The 12653-nt window shown below is 45.1% G+C and overlaps 1 protein-coding gene across 1 annotated transcript in view; it reads right to left on the bottom strand.

The window, feature by feature from the left end:
* The window catches only part of ANTXR1 (ANTXR cell adhesion molecule 1), a 72438-nt gene that overhangs the window by 20742 nt on the left and 39043 nt on the right, over window positions 1–12653 (bottom strand). The window contains exon 10 of the mRNA XM_025214642.1: window positions 4484–4582. Coding sequence (XP_025070427.1) covers window positions 4484–4582 — 99 coding nt within the window. The remainder of the gene's footprint in view (window positions 1–4483; window positions 4583–12653) is intronic.

The following is a 12653-nucleotide window of genomic DNA, read 5'->3' as shown; positions in this document are numbered from 1 at the left end:
CCCTGTAACTATTAATATTATGAGCTGACTCTCTCCCCTTACCTGTCACCTCCCTTTTGCCAAAAATCCCAATGAAAAAATCTATTTTCTGTAGCTTTAAAAACTTCAATGAGTCCTGTCTGTCTTGTTTTGAGTCTTATCTGGGTTTATCTAAGGTTTTAGAAACTGCTGGCTTAATGTGGCCTTTAAAAATACCCTCCCCTCCCTGATACAATCAGAAGTTGAGAAGTCTGAAGCAAACAAAACAGCTGAGTTACCCAGTCTCCATAAGGTTTCCATTACTCCCTAATTGAATTAACTCTGATTCTAAGCTTGTTACAGCCAAATGTTGAAAAGACACAGCAAGAATGCAGGCTGGAGCTGCAGCACTTCCAGTGAAATAGAATAGTAAGGGGATAACATTTTCTCTTGGTGCCAACTGCTTCAGTACAACTCCCCTGACTTCCAGCTGATTTATACCAAAGTATCTGGCCCCAGAACCAGAAGCTGTTGAAGTCGCTGCAAAAGAAATATAAAGGGTACAGAGAGTACAATGGATAACCTGGGGACTCAGCCTGTCATTTCCAGGGGCTCACAAGTGAGGGACACAGCATTTTATCTCCAGTGAGGCTCAGCAATAGGGGTGTGTGACCTTCTACCTCTAGGTCCACCATCCAGTTCAGGCTAGGACTGTGGAATAAAGAACTTAAGATAGGTACTGGTCCAGCCCGCAATGTCCGCATTGAAATAATTAGTGACAAACAGGCATGAACAGCTCGGTTGTAGGACTGACAGGGCCTTGCAAACTGAATGACCCCTTTTCATTACTCCTAGAGGAATTCCCTCCAAGTCAGGGCTGATTCATAGTGCCCACTAGGGAAAATCCTTTCTGGCTATTATACCAGTTATGTGGATCATAGGTGAGTTTTTTTCCTCACTTCCCACAAGAACTTGACGGGCACTAGAAGGAGAAGTCAGACATGTAAAGCTCCTTCATTGTTGTAAGAATTGAAGCTATTTTTTCTGGAGCTGCTTCAAAAATGATGATGACAGGCACCATTATAAGCACTCAGACACCTGCATACATTAAGCACACAAAAGCAGTGGAAGAAACTTTTCTCATTTCCCCCCACCTGTGATTACCAGGTCACAGTGTTTGTGAGTGAGGTAACCTTCATCTGCTATAGTTCCTCCCATTGTATAAGCCAGAAGTTAGGGCAGGATGCACTGAATAGCATCAAGCTGACTGATGACATTAGTCAGCTCCATGAATGCGTTTGGATGTTTCCTAGAACGCCTGGCATTAGCTGAGCCTGAGGATGCCGAGCTGGGAAGTGATTATGAAGAAGAGGATGGTTAAAACACAGATACTGCATCACAGCTAATCTCTCTTTTTGCAATACAGAGATAAATCTCCCAGCTATTGGCAGAGGGAGTCCCTACTGACTGGTGCTAACAGGATTCTCTGGTCTCTACTGGAGAGAAAAGGTGGGGGTAAAGAAAATAACAACGAGACTTGGTAGACAATGAAGATTTTCTAGTGCTTATGGCACTAGTCTGCCACAGGCTTTCTTGACATTGAGCAATTAGCTCCATACTATGCCTCATTTCCCCACTGTGAAATGGGAATAAAACTCACCTTCTTCACAAAGGTGTTGTGAGGGGAATCACCTACTGGTAAAAATCTCCTAGGAATAGGCACATAGGTTCAGAAAAAGAGGATGGACCTGAACCCAGGTTCAGGGGGAAAAAAAACACAAAGCACATTGTAGGGTGCTAGTCTGACAGGACCGAGTCATGCGTTTTCCCCACCGTTTTGAGCCTGGCACACTTTGGGCAAGCTGCACCCTTTGTCTATACCTAAGTTTTCCAGGTTCAAAAATGGAAACAGCAAAGTTCTGCTTGCTCTGTGGAGTGTTTTAATAACTTTGGATGAGAATGGCTAAGTGTTATCAACATTTTTATACCATGTTTTTAAACAGCCCAAGCTACAGAAGTCAAATGATCTTTAAGACCCATATTTCAAATCCTTCTGCACTTCCAGCCTTATCTACAACTGGAACCCTCAAGGCCACACCCTCCAACCATCTATACTGTAAATTCCTACGCTCAACTCCTGCTGGCAGCCCAATCCAAGGCAAGAAGCTCTGCTGATCTTCCAGGGACAAGGTCACCCTGAATCTCCATTTGACTCCTTGCCCTCCCCTCTCTGTATTGTTTGAAACTTGAGCCCAGAAAGTCCACAAGCAAGGGGGTATAAGATAGCACACCTGTGCCAACCTAATCTAGCTAGCAGGGGTGACAATAGCAGTGAAGATACAGCAGTGCCGGCTTTAGCATCTGCTTTGCACTCTGGAGTGCTAAGTCCTGGGAATGCCCACTCTATTGAGCCCAGGGACTTTATTGAGCTACACTCACACCATCCTTTTCCTGTGGAGCTGTCCCACATATAGAGTTAGTGTGTGGCTGCTATGTACATGACAACATGAGGGTCTGGCCACTCCTGGTGATTAAAGACCCCAGAGCTTTGTTTGCTAGAATAGGGTTGTCTTCTACAATGACCTGGCTAGAATCCAGTTGGGTAACTACATTAAGTCAACCTAAAATTCTCCCTGTTGTTTCACTTGGACAAAGCATTCCTCATTTGTCAACATGCAACACTGGGGACTGGCCAAGAGCTAAGTACTCTTCCACCCCAGAAATGGTTGCATCTCATCAACAGATGAAGCCAGAGGTGCCCAACCTTTTGCCCCATAGGCCAGAGGAGCAGTCCTAGGTCAGTCTATTGGACAGCAACTTGAAACTCTATGAGATAAAAGCTCTCTACAGAAAGGACTGACTGATGCAGTGCATAAAAATGACTCATATCAACTCATGTCACTGCTCTAATTTTATCACTCTTATTTATAGCAGATTCAGTACAGAGATTTTAGTTTACATGACAGATGCGCTGTGCTGTCTTACTGTAATGAGAAAATGCTGCTGAACTTTCACCATAGTCCTTGCTCAATGAAATATTTCTAAAGATGGTTTTAGAAGGTCTTTAACTTCTGTCTTGAGGTTAAAGATAGAGCTGGACATCAGATACCAAGTTTTATTCTTAGATTTGTCAGAGACTCTCTAGCTGACATGAGGCAAGTCACTTGGGGACAGATGGAGATACAGTCAACTTGAGAATCCTTGGGGCTTGAGATATACAAACAATGTTGCACTTCATGTTTGTTGTCTGCTTTGTCTTTGTGGCTTTTCAGAAACGTCCTCTCTCTAGTAACTGCTGTAGTCAGCAACCCACCAACCAGAAAGCCTTGTAACCAGGAGACAAAGCAGGAATCAGGCTTCATTTTGAGACCCCAAGTGCTTACAGGTTTCTCAGCCAAGACATTTCAGTAAACACCACTTGAATTAAGAGCCATAACTCTAATAGCATGGGACATGGTTTATAATAAAACAGCTGCACTGTAAGAAAAATTGCCATGCTTGTTTAACCATATTTCAAACGATACTCTGGAACCACAAACATTAGGGTATAATTTAAAAGCCAATATTTTCTTTAATTCCCTCCCACGCACTTTGAGAATCATCCCCTAGGTGGTCCCCAAATTTAAATCCTGCTGATACATTCCCATGCTCAATCTCCTTCAGAAAGTCAAAAGACACTGAAGGCTTGTTCCCCCAAAGGGTTTCTAGGCCTGGGGATGGCCAAGAATAGAGTACTGGAATAGAATTTAGCAGGCTGAAATTTTTCCATCAACCTTTTATAATAGAAAAAAGGCCTCTTACTAGGTAGAAATGTTTACAAAGAAACATCCCTTCTCATTAAAAATTCTCATGTTTTCAATGAAAAAGAGAAAAGAAAAAGCAACAGCCTCAAATCAGAGTAAATTTCAACTCTTGGCAACCAACAAGTGAAAAGTTTTTGTGGCTTTCTACTTAATATTTTCTGATTTCTGATGGAAACACAGAAAGGCTTTCGCAGCCTGGCATTAACAGATTCATTTTTCAACCTATACACAGCCTTTTTTTTTTTTTTTTTTACCCTTACCCCTCATATAATAAAAGTAAGAAGTGCTGAATTAGTAAATGTGTCTGGGTCTAGTTTTTAGAGTGTTTTTAAGTACTGGCTATAGAATGCCCCTGACAGCCAAATCTGCTTCTGTCCAGGCACAGGGAAGGCTAACACAGCCACAGGGAAAACCTAGACAGCTTTTTACATCAGCTTGCAGCATTCTGCATTCACTTGGCTCTTTCCATCACATCCCATTTTCTTTTGACTACAACTTAATGAACCATTAGTAAGCACCCTGCAAATGTGTATAGAAGAAGTAGGGCTCTCTCACCTGACTGCAGTACAGACACTAACCCTCAATTACACATTGCACCAGGTCATTCAGAACTCCCCTTCTAAAAATCAGCTTAGAAATCAGGGGAACTAAACAGTGAGATGGGTTGGAGGCAAGTGTCCTCTGGTAAAGCAAGGGAGTTATCGGAAAAAAAAATGACTTACTGAAAGTAACCGTGTCATTGATCTTGAAGCTGCAGAGGACTCTGTCAACATTACGGGCATGTCGAAATCCATTCCCTCTCACCACAACTTGGAACGATTCTAAAAGAAAAGATGCAAGGAGTTATTTGACCTAGGTTTCTATGGCAAAAGGACTTTATTTGAAATTTCTTCCTCTGAAATTTTCAGTTTTGGAAGCATTTGGCCAAATAGAACACAGAGATCTTAGCTTCATATCATCCTTTCGAAATGGAATGAAAATTCCCATTCTCTTTCAACTTTTTGTCACTGAAAATCAAAACAAAACCTTTTATTCATTTCTTTACACTTGTTCCCTTGAACACTTCATGAAAGAAAACCAAAATTGGTCATCATTTTCATACAGCTTTGTGTTATTGACAAAACTGTCATTTTCAGAGGAAGAAAAACCTTTCACTTCGCCAATCTTGATTGGCTTCAAGTATAATTTTCCCAGAAGCAAGTAAAGAAGCCCCAGTGTTCTTGCGTCCGTCTCATTTTACAACACTGCCAAGGAGAGTGGCCACAAATCTTTTGGTAGACCATCTTCCAGGCTTTGTTTTCTTAATGGGTTGATAAACACTGAGCTTGGCTGCTCAGGAGAAGGGGAATAATCAGAGCATCCTGTCCAGGCCTGGTCACACTCCCCTCAGCTCAGCTTTGTGTAAGGGAAGGGAGGGCTGCTGTAGCACCCCCACCCAGCTTCTAGCCTGAGCCACTGCAGGCATGTGTCTGCATTTCTGGGACGTCTGTCCGGTTACAACATTGATTTAGCCTAGCCAGGTTAAACTAACCTGCAAAGATTGAATCAATTCAGGCTCAGGCTGTTTGAATATCTGTTCCTAACCTTTAAGTGATGTGCTAGACACCCCAGGTTTGAGCCAACACAGCTGGATGGTGTAGTTAAAGTACTACCAGTCTTCTGGAGCCTTGTCTACAATAGTTTCCAGAGTTGCTGCAACCAGTGGAGATGAATCAGCGATTACAGTGGGAAATTTTGACCACCTCCTAGCCACAGCCAGTATGGGGAGGAGAGCATACTGTAGCCTTCGAAAAGGTGAAACAAGAGCTATTCTGGTCTGTGCTCCCAGAAACCTTTTTCTGGAAGCAGACACAATGGTGATTTACAGCTTCTTGCTAGGGGCAACAAGGGAGAAAACCTTCTCACTGCTTTTAGTACAAGCAGAGGTGATTGAAATAATATGCAATTTATCACGCAAGTATTACAACATTAAGCTGCCAGGTACATCCCAAAATTGCCAGTCAGTAATTTGTCCTGTAAGGAAAGAAAGATTATAGAAAAAGATGGCAGCCCTGGGAGCCCACAACTGGGATAGAAAATATTGAAAGAAGTTCTGAGATTGAACTGACATCTTCAGCCACAGCAGGGGAGATGTACAGACAGACGCCAGGCACCACCTCTCCCTGCCTGTTGTCACCTTCCTTCTTTGTCTTTCAATTACTGTGGATCATGTGGGAAAAATGTTTATGATTTATCTCAGAGAAAATGCTTGCATAATCAAGGCATCACGACATGATCTGTCGTAAATGCCCTCTCTGCCTTTCGAAAATTCCTGGCAGCAGAACTGAGCCAGTTTCTGCTGATTCAAACGGCTTTTTTTCCCTTGTGTATTTATTACAGGAGACACTGCCCCTACCCCCAAGACCACCCTTCCCCCCACCCTGACCCCTAAGGGACTTGTGCACTGGAGTTGTCCAAGGAGCACATTTGTTCTAGAATCTGGGCTGCAGTCCAGGCTCCATTCTCTTAGAGCCAATAAGGGTCAGCTGCAGACCATCCCATCACATCTAGCCAAGGAGGCCATTGTGTATTGTCCAAGCTCATTCAGGAAGAACGGGGGAGCAGTGCTAAGCTCTGGAGGGTTGGGGAATGGAAAGTCCTTAAGAGTGACCCTAGGGATCTAAAGCCCTGGGATACAGGACTTGAAATACAGTAAAGCATAGCATACAGACAGTGCCCTGCTGATCTAACTTGGAATTATAATTAATAGCCTCAGTAAGAATGATCATGTTCCAATGTTTATTAAATTCTAACAGCACAGAGAGCAGATTTCAGAAGGGAGAGTTACTAGGGCTGGGCAAAGATTCGGTCCCTGATTCGATTTGGTGGAGATTTGGCCCAATAAGGGGCTGAAGAGCTGGACCAGGAATTCTCAGGTCAGCTCGCAGAGGCAGTTAAGTCGAGGGATGACATGGTCATCACGGGTGACCTAAACTACCTAGACATCTGCTGGGAGGAGCGGTCAGCTAGGTCTGACTGCTCACGTAGGTTCCTAGCCGAGATACAGGACCTCCACGTAACCCAGGAGGTGCACAGTCCCACCAGGGGGAATGCCTTGCTGGACCTGGTCCTGGCCACAGGCAACGACCTGGTGAGGGGGCTGCGGGTTCTTGACCACCTGGGTGATAGCGATCATCGCCTACTGGAATTCATCATCCATTGCAGGGTGTCAAAGGCCTGCAGCAACTTGGCAGCAGTTCTGGACTTCAGGAGGGCTGATTTCAATGAATTAAGGAGATTAGTTGGGGAGGCACTGAGGTCCCAGAGGGGAGGGGAGCTGGGAGTCCAAGGTAAGTGGTCGTTCCTTAAGGAGACCATCCTCCGAGCCCAAAGGGTGACAATCCCAATGCGAGTCAAAGCGGGCAAGAGTGCTCAAAAGCCCCCATGGCTCACCAAAGGCATTCAGGATTGTCTGAAAGCTAAAAAGCAGGCATACACCCGATGGAAGGTAGGGGCCATCACCAAGGAGGATTATACCTCCATTGCTCAAGACTATGGGGAGGCTATTAGGAAGGCTAAGGCGGACACAGAACTGGGACTAGTGACCCAGATCAAAAACAACAAGAAGTCCTTTTTTAAATACATAGGGAGTAAAAAGAAAGCACTGGGTAACATGGGGCCCCTGCAGGACACACTTGGCAATCTGGTGGTTGCACCAGATGATAAAGCTGACTGCTTTAACAAATTCTTTGCCTCCATATTTCTGAGCAGGGACAGGGATGTCTCCCCCACCAGAATCCTGGATGGACTCAGGAGAGGCACAGCCGGGCTCAGGGTCAGAGAGGACCTGGTCAGGGAACTTCTGGTGGGACTGGGCATCTTCAAATCAGCAGGTCCACATGATTTCCACCCATGGGTGCTGAAGGAATTGGCAGAGGCCATTGTGAGACCCCTGGCACAGCTCTACGAGCACTCATGGTACTCTGGCAAGGTGCCAGAGGATTGGAAAAGGGCCAATATGGTCTCCATTTTTAAAAAAGGGAGAAAGGAGGACCCAGGAAACTACAGGCCCGTTACTCTTACCTCGGTCCTGGGGAAGCTCTTTGAGAAAATTATCCAAAAATACATCTGCGAGGGACCAGGAGGGGAGATTATGCTTAGGGGCAACCAACATGGGTTCATTAGAGGCAAGCCCTCTCAGACCAACCTGGTGGCCTTCTATGACCAGATCATAAAATCCTTGGACGCAGGTGTTGCGGTGGACGTAGTTTTTCTGGACTTTAGGAAGGCCTTCAACACTGTCTCTCACCCCATTCTCATTAAAAAACTAGGGGACTGTGGTGTCGATGCCTACAGTCAGATGGGTCACAAATCGGCTGGAGGGTCGCATCCAGAGAGTGGTGGTGGACAGGTCATTTCTGACCTGGAGGGATGTGGGCAGTGGGGTCCCCCAGGGCTCAGTCCTCGGGCCTCCACTGCTCAACATTTTCATCAGCAACTTGGATGAGGGGGTGAAAAGCATCCTGTTCAAATTCACGGATGACACTAAGATGTGGGGAAAAGTGGGCACGCTAAAAGGGAGGGACAGGCAGCAATTGGACAGGTTACAAGGGTGGGCAGATGAGAATAGGATGGGTTTCAATACTAACAAGTACAAGGTAATGCACCTGGGGAAGAAGAAACAGCAGCATACTTACAGGCTGGGGAACTCCCTTCTCCTCAGTACAAAGGCAGAAAAGGATCTTGGAGTCATTATCGATTCCAAGATGAACATGGGTCGCCAATGTGGGGACGCAGTCAGGAAGGCTAATCGCACCTTGTCATGCATCCACAGATGCATCATGAGCAGGTCCAAGGAGGTGATCCTCCCCCTTTATGCAACACTGGTCAGGCTCAGTTGGAGTACTGCGTCCAGTTCTGGGTGCCTCACTTCAGGAGGGATGTGGACAACATGGAGAGGGTCCAGAGGAGAGCCACTCACATGATCAGGGGTCAACAGGGCAGGCCCTATGAGGAGAGGCTACGAGACCTGAACCTGTTCAGCCTCCACAAGAGAAGGCTGAGAGGGGATCTGGAGACCATCTATAAACTTACCAAGGGGCACCAGCGGGGAACAGGAGAGACCCTGTTCCCCCCGAGCACTACTAGGAGTAACAAGGAATAACGGCCATAAGTTGACTGAGAGTAGGTTCAGGCTGGACATCAGGAAGCACTACTTCACAGTCAGGGTGGCTAGGATCTGGAACCAACTTCCAAGGGAAGTGGTGCTCGCTTCTACCCTGGGGGTCTTCAAAAGGAGGCTAGATAGACACCTTGCCGGGGTCATTTTCCCCCAGCATTCTTCCCTGCCATGGAAAGACGGACTTGATGATCTGCTCAGGTCCCTTCTGACCCTACCAACTATGAAACTTTGAATCAGGAGACCCTTTAATCTCTCCAAATCGAATCGGAACCCTCTGAATAGATTTGCTGAATCTTTCCAAATCTCTCCGATCTGGACATAGACACAGCTTTAAATGTTTTTTCTACGTACCTCAAGATAGCAGGCAGCTTGTCAACACTGTGATGCTGGGGTGGATGGAGCATCCCACAGAAGCACAGGGGGCTCCCCAGTGTGCTTGGTAGCAGACCTGGAAGTGGACCAGAAGCACTTCTGGTCCACTTCCAGGTTCACCGGGGAGCCCCTCCAGTGCCTCCCTGGCTCCGTGACTGGTGCCTCCTGGGTCTGGTGGGGCACACCTGAGGTCCCCCCACAGCCGATTGTAGAGCTGGAGGGCTGTGTGGGGGGGGGGCCCTGCACGCTCCCTGTCGGACCCAGAAGCGGACTGGAAGTAGTTCCGGTCCACTTCCAGGTTTGCAGCCAAGGATGGTGGGGGGCCCCGCCAGCACTCCTGTGGGATGTTCCATCGCCCCAGCATCGCAGTGTTCACGAGCCACGCCTGGTACCTTGAGGTATGTAGAAGACACATTTAAAGCTGTGTCTATGGTTGAATCGCTGATTCTCTGAATCAGCATCGAATCTTCAGATTTGGATTTGGCTGAATCGAATCGGGGACAGCGATACAAATCAACAAATCGAATCACTGTCCCCGATCCAAACTGAATCCAAACTGAATACAGCCCCTTTCACACACCCCTAAGAGTTACTGCTGACAGCTGAACCATGAGGGTGAGGGGGAAATGGGGTGCACTGCTCAAACTGGGATGCCTGATACCCAACTAGTGCATCTACTGGTGACAGCACTGACCCCTGATTCAGACTTATCTAATACACCCCAGGGAGAACAGGGATACAAACCTAGTTTTTCCACCTCTTAAGTGACTCATTTAACCATACAACTCCTGCCTGAATCAAGAAAGTTCAGGTTTTGATTCTGGGGGTGATGGGGAAGGATATTTTGGCTCAGTTCTGTTTTTGGTGAAAATGTTCAATGTCTTATGGAAAGAAAACAAATATCAAAACCTCTAAAGTTGCTGCACATCAGAATAGTTACCCTCCAGTCAGCTCTGTTGCTGTTTCTGTATGTTATTACTGAAACAATGCCCAGGATGGCACTGGTGTTGTCTTGCCAATGAGAAATAACCTTCAGATCCTAGATAAATAATCATGGTCAGTAAAGAACCCCTAGGCATTTTTCAGGGTAGCATTACTTCCTTGCCAAATCCTAGCTTGAGTAATTATGCAACATCTCCCTACTCTTTCCTTCTTCTGCTCATTTAGATACAGAGTTAATTTATACTTTCTATTAAGTCTACTTAAATATATGATGAATGGATGCTCCAAGAGTTACTGAGACAGTGATAAGATGCCTATGAGCACATAAGAAAGTGTTTTAGGTTATTAGAAACACGATTTTAAGTAACCTATTGATCCACGTGACACTATAACAGTCTATGGCAGTGATCAGTGATTTACTGAAGGGTCCTGTCAGTATGCATTAACCTTTTATAAAATATGCATAAATTGACCCATAATGGAACCAAAACTTTTATGAACTGTTACCATACTCGGGCAAGACTTTTGCAATGCCCAACCTAAAATCACCTGTATTTCAGAGCTGAAGAGATCCCTATATATTATTGGCACATCATTTACTAAGTTACTCTGTAGTTCTTTTGAATGAAAGGTCCTCTGTCCAACTACAAGACTATGACTGTACAGTCTATAGTGGACTATACAATCCACATTTTTAGTAAAAAATTCTCTCAATGGAAAGCTGAGAGGGGAAATAAATACTAGTAACTATTAGACAAACTAATTCAGGAGAAGCTCAGCATTAAGTAAAAAACCACAATACCAAGGATAAGTTCTGTATTCAGTTATCTGCCAACGTTTAGTTTGGTGACCTATGGCTTTGCTTATACATTTACTGCTTGTAAGGCAGATATACAGTCTGTCCAATAATAGGAAACTCAGGAAGCATGAGTAGAATAAATAGTTCTGAACTGGAAACACAAAGAACTAATTATAATTTATTTTCTTATTTGAACTACAAAGTTATGAAATGGAAAGCTAATGGGAGAGTTCACCACTGAATCACTGTGTTGCGCTGCACATTTTGGCTTTGATCCTGGCCCCTCTTCCTTGTTAACTGGTCTGCATTAAACAAGCAGTTGGGATCCAGTCTGTGCAATGAGCCAAGTTCCTGGGAAGCAGCTGGATCTGGAATCATCTAGAGAGTAGCTCAAAGAGGCTGGGACCAGCTTTCAAGCTCCATTGTGATGGGGCTGGATTTTGTCAAACCTGGAAATACTATGTTCACTTCCAACAGTTGTAAGTCTGGTATTTAGAAACCTGCACTATATCCTAACTGTTAGGGGTGTGCAAAGTGGGCCCTATTCAATTCAGATTTGGCCTGAATCAGGGACAGTGATTCAATTCATTGATTCAGATCACTTTCTCTGATTCAATTCAGCTGAAGCTGAATTTTAAGATTTGATGCTGATTTGGAGAATCAGTGATTCGGACATAGACACAGCTTTAAATGTTTTTTCTACATACCTCGAGGTACCAGCATGGCTTGTGAATGCTGCGATGCTGGGGTGGATGGAGCTTCCCACAGAAGTGTGGGGGGCTTCCCTGCACGATCCCCGGTAGAATTGGAAGTGGACCAGAAGCGTTTCCGGTCCACTTCCGGGTCTGCTGCCAAGTGTGCTGGGGAGCCCCCCGCGCTTCTGTGGGATGCTCCGTGTGCCTCAGCATCGCAGCATTCATGAGCCACCTGCTACCTAGAGGTATGTAGAAAAAACATTTACAGCTGTGTCTATGTCTGAATCTCCAAATCTTTCTAAATCTCTCTGAATCGATTTGGAGGGTTCTGATTTGATTTGGAGAGATTAAAGGGTCCTCTGATTTGATTTGGAGATTCAGTCACCAAATCGGGCTGAAGCTACGCTGAATTGAATCAGGGACCAAAGCTTCGCACAGCCCTACTAACCATAACTATGGTAGACAAGCACTTCTAAGCATCCTCAGCATTTCCTTTACACTTCTGTTGACTGTTTAGCTCAAGGCCTGTACCTCTAAGATTGTCAGTTTTAGTTAGTCCCTTAAAACTGCCCTGTATAATCTTTAAATGGTTAAATTTCAAACATGAATGTGAAATATTTAGATGCCAGGGGAACTGATATTGGAACAGGAGACTTGAGTTCAAAGCTCCCTGGGCACTATTGTAAAGCATTTCATTCATCTACACTTGTGTGTCCACTAAACCTGAAGGACAGAATCACCCATACTGTACACATCAAACTCGTGCTGCACCAAAGGCTGGCTGCAACAATCCTGTTCAGTGTAATTTCATTAAAAAATGGGATTTTTTCATTAAAATAATGGACACTAAAATTTATAACAAAAGCATACTTCATTCTGAAAAGCAATCTTTGATTGAAATGTCATCACCCCCTGCCCCCCCC

Source organism: Alligator sinensis, unplaced genomic scaffold (assembly GCF_000455745.1).
Source record: "Alligator sinensis unplaced genomic scaffold, ASM45574v1 scaffold1030_1, whole genome shotgun sequence".
NCBI lineage: Eukaryota > Metazoa > Chordata > Crocodylia > Alligatoridae > Alligator > Alligator sinensis.
This window is presented reverse-complemented; position numbering and strand designations above follow the sequence as displayed.